Source organism: Nipponia nippon, unplaced genomic scaffold, assembly GCF_047370975.1.
Source record: "Nipponia nippon isolate SJK-2023a ecotype South Korea unplaced genomic scaffold, ASM4737097v1 scaffold_61, whole genome shotgun sequence".
Taxonomy (NCBI): domain Eukaryota; kingdom Metazoa; phylum Chordata; class Aves; order Pelecaniformes; family Threskiornithidae; genus Nipponia; species Nipponia nippon.
Genome location: NW_028262382.1, coordinates 53214 through 57541, shown reverse-complemented (window position 1 = coordinate 57541; position 4328 = coordinate 53214). Strand labels below are relative to the sequence as shown.

Here is a 4328-nt window from a genome sequence, read left to right as displayed (position 1 = left end):
TGGGTGTGCATGCAGGGGTGTCCCGGGCTCCAAGCAGGGTCCCTGCACCCCAGGGGGTTGTGTGCCATGACAAGGACTCTGCTGCCTGCCAGGGTCAGCACTCAGCCTGCCTGGGCATCTCCCCACAGTTCTGTGGGGAGAAGCTGTGGGTGGAAGGAGTGACCCCTGGGAGGGCAGAGCAGGGCCCTTCTGCTCTCAAGAGGGTGCTGCATAGCTCAGCAGCTCCTCACAGCTCCAGATCAACCCCAGGACATTTCCAAGGGGATGTTTCAAGAGGAAGGTGCAGGCAGGGGCTACCTGGAAAGGAAGGTGCTTCCCTTAGTCTTCAGTTTCATGCTGTGGGGGTGTAAAGGGAAAAGGAGCTGCCACTTTTGAGAAGCAGCTGGGATTCTTGACCCATTACATGGCATGATCAGAAGGTCTGCCAGGAACCTCATAAACTGCCTTCCCCTACCCCTCAGCCTACAGGCAGCACCACCATCACCTTTGCTGGCAACATCACGGTTTGTCTGACCGGCTCTTTGTCACCTGCAAGCAGGGAGATGTGCCTAGACAGTGCCCTCCCATGAGGAGTTTTGTGTGGGGCAGAACCGAGCACACAAATGGTGGGATGGGGTCTCTCAGAATTTGCTGTGAGGAAAACAATGTGGGGCAGGGAAGCAGGCGGAAAAGGTCCAGGAAGCAGAGGGGTGGGCAGGGCAGAAGACCAAACTAAAAATGGCAATTTCATGGGAAGGAGAATTGGGAAAAGTCCCTGTCACCCCTTCCAGTGCAGACACCTTCCTCTAAGCAAGCCGCCTTGCATCCTCTCTGACCCAGCAAAGTCTCTGCCCTCGTGGCCGTGGGGCACAAGGCATCAGCCACCCCCTCTGCAGCCAGAGCTCCAGCAGAGGAGAGGTGCCTCTCTCCAGCCACGCACCCATTTCCCTCTGCAGAGCACAGGGGCTGAGTCTCACAGCCTTGCACATTGCTGTCTGGGAGGCTGCATGCAGGGCTGGTTAAGGTGATGACTTTCTCAAGTGCCTTTGTCTCTCTTCTTGCCTCTCTTGGCAGAAGGATTGCAGTGCTGCTCCTTCATTTCCCACTTGCACCTGTGCTGCTCCTGCTCCCACTCTTGGGCTCTGTGGGGTTGGGGGAGTCTCCAACACGACCTTTCAAGCCTTGCTAGGCAGGGGTCTGCATGGGAGTGAGATGCCCCAGGTCCCTTCTGTCCTGTGGGGCTCCAGGAAATGTGGGCTGTGGGCTTGGGAATCGAATGGCTCTCCCCAAAGGAGATCCGCTCTGTAGGACACTTGACCATTTGCCTGCAGTGTCCTGCCCAGCTGTGAGCTTGCCACCAGGCACAGCTGTCTCACCATCTTTGTGATATCTTTGTCTTACCCATAAAGAAGCCCCAGAGGTGCTAAGACTATAGAAATGGTGTTGAGCAGCTCTGTGTGGGCAGCTGAAAGATGCCCAGTGTGTCCTTGCCTAGAAGGGGAGTGTGGAGGCCACCCTCAGGAAAAGAGGGAGAAGTTTAGAAGTCTGAGCTTTGAGTCCAGACTCCTCTACTCTCAGGAGGGTGTGGTTTCTTTTAAGGGGAACAGATGACTATGATCATCCTCCAACTCAAGCTCATGCGAGTGCAGGGCAGCTGGGAACAAGACTGATAGACAGACCAGCTCCCCTCAGCCCGCACTAAGCGTCAGGGAATGCTTCTGCCATTCAGGTCTCACGATAAATATGTTGAGGATTTCTGCCTTTGAGGAAGACTCCCCAGGTAGGACAGGAGTATCTAAAAGAAAATAAACAAAGTGAAAACCTTGTAAGCAACTCCCGTTCATCTGAATTGGGAGAGAAGATGGTGTAACACCCTTATGCATGAGAGTGGATTTCATCTGACAGAAACTGTGAATATCAGAGCTGGTCACCCCCATAGGCCCGTACCCACCACTGCAGAGCACGACCGACTCTTTGGGAGCCCATGGGAGAGGCCTCTGCTCCTCATGGCCCACCTGGGGGTTTGTGAGAGAAATGAAAATTTCAGTTTTCTGCCTTGAAAAGTCTCTCCTAAATTCTCACTGTCTTGTCCTTCTTCAACAGTCCCTCATGCCCAGAGGCAGCAGATGTCCAGCAGCAGCTCCATCACCCAGTTCCTCCTCCTGGCTTTCGCACACAGGCAGGAGCTGCAGCTCCTGACTTTCTGGCTCTTCCTGGGCATCTACCTGGCTGCCCTCCTGGGCAACGGCCTCATCATCACTGCCATAGCCTGTGACCACCGGCTCCACACCCCCATGTACTTCTTCCTCCTCAACCTCTCCCTCATCGACCTGGCCTCCATCGCCACCACTCTCCCCAAAGCCATGGCCAATGCCCTGTGGGACACCAGGGCCATCTCTTACGCAGGGTGCATTGCACAGGTCTTTCTGTTTGTTGCCTTCATTGTGGCAGACGTTTCTCTTCTCACCATCATGGCCTATGACCTCTACATTGCCATGTGCAACCCCCTGCACTATGGGACCCTCCTGGGCAGCAGAGCTTGTCTCATCATGGCAGCGGCTGCCTGGGGCACTGGGTTTCTCCATGCTGTGCTGCACACTGCCATTATATTTTCCCTACCCCTCTGCCAAGGCAATGTCCTGGACCAGTTCTTCTGTGAAATCCCCCACATCCTCAAGCTCTCCTGCTCAGGTGCCTACCTCAGGGAAGTGGGGCTAATTGTGGTTAGTGTCTGTTTCACATTTGGGTGTTTTGTTTTCTTTCTTTTCTCCTATGTTCAGATCTTCAGGGCTGTGCTGAGGATCCCCTCTGAGCAGGGATGGCACAAAGCCTTTTCCACGTGTCTCCCTCACCTGGCCGTGGTCTCCCTGTATGTCAGCACCGGCATGGTTGCCTACCTGAAGCCCCCCTCCATCTCCTCCCCTGTTCTAAATCTGGTGGTATCACTTCTGTACTCTGTGGTGCCTCCAGCAGTGAACCCCCTCATCTACAGCCTGAGGAACCAGGAGCTCAAGGAGTCCATTAGGAAAGTGATTTCATGGCTGTTTCTCAATAGTGAGAAACTTCCCAGCACTCCCCACACATGAATCCCAGGCTATCTTGTTCCAGGCCTGTACTTTGTGGTGTTGGTTTTTTTTAATTATCATGATCATGATTAGCATGATCTTGTCAGAGCTGACTCTCTTATATCATCTCTGTAATAAGATCGGATCTCCCTGGTCCACTGCCTGAAGGCTGGGCTTTTGTTCCAAAGCTGGCGAATGGTACCTGAGGTACATACCCAAGGCTGTCCCGCACATGAACTGGTCGATGATGTCTTTACAGAGGGGCGTCTGGACCTGAGTGCAGTAACAGCGACACTGGCTCAAGGTGCAGAGCCAGACGTTCTTGCTGTCCTGGTGCTCCATCAGGCCTGGAAGATGGCTGAAGAAGGACTGGTGCCTCACACTCTCTTAATGCTGTCATCTCACCTGAAGAGTGGCATGGAGAGGGAGGCTGGGACCCTGTGTCAGAGCTTGCACTGAAGGAAGCATGACCCAGAAGCCATGTCGGGTCACTGCTGCCCTGTGGCCAGCACATGTCCATCAGACAGCCTCCCCTACCCTCTGCGTTGGCACACATTCCCAAAGCACCCCCACTCCTGGACTTTTGTACCTCTCCTTTCCAGACCTGGCCATTCACCATGGTCCAGGTTTGGGCTCATATTTGAAATGCAACCATACGGGGGGACCACCAAGCCTTTCCCAGGCTCACACATGCCCAGAGCCTGGCAGACCCCAGAGCAGAGCTGTCTGTGAACCTCTGTGTGGGACACAGTCGAGCCTGGGTAGGGGCTGGGTGCTGGGGAGGCTGCCAAAGCAGGAGGGAGGCAGGGAGATGGGGTATTGAGGTCTGTTGTGCAGACCATGCCAGGGAAATGCTTCCCCACCCTGAATGCACCTTGCCCTGTGTGGTGCCTGCACAGTTGGGCTGTGCGGCTGCATGGGGGGCAGTGGGGCTGGTGCAAGGATGGGAATGTGAACAGGAGACATGATGCTCCTTGAAGCTCCTGCACTGCTAGGACATAAAAATGACTGCCAACCCGTAGCCAGGCAGAGCTGTTGCCTCGGTCACTGCGATGACTCTGGGAACCCAGGAGACCACAAGGGTGGGAGGTCTGGGGTGGACACTTCCAGCCCCAGCTCTGGCAGCAGCCCCTCTGAAGACAGAGCAGCTCCCCACAGCCATGACAGGACTCGCTGCTGCTCATGGGCTTAGGGGTGTCTTGGAGGCTGCAGCCACTGGCACCACCTGTCAGGAGCCCCAAGGCAGACGGCAAGTGTTGGTTCCCTGCGCTGCAGCTCACGGTG

The 4328-nt window shown here is 55.3% G+C and overlaps 1 protein-coding gene across 1 annotated transcript; it reads left to right on the top strand.

Moving 5' to 3' along the window:
• The first annotated feature begins 2105 nt into the window (after positions 1-2105).
• On the top strand, positions 2106-3065 carry LOC148051257 (olfactory receptor 14A16-like). Its single transcript, XM_087738192.1, has one exon. The coding sequence runs from the start codon at positions 2106-2108 to the stop codon at positions 3063-3065; it is 960 nt and encodes a 319-aa protein (XP_087594318.1).
• The last annotated feature ends 1263 nt before the right edge of the window (positions 3066-4328 follow it).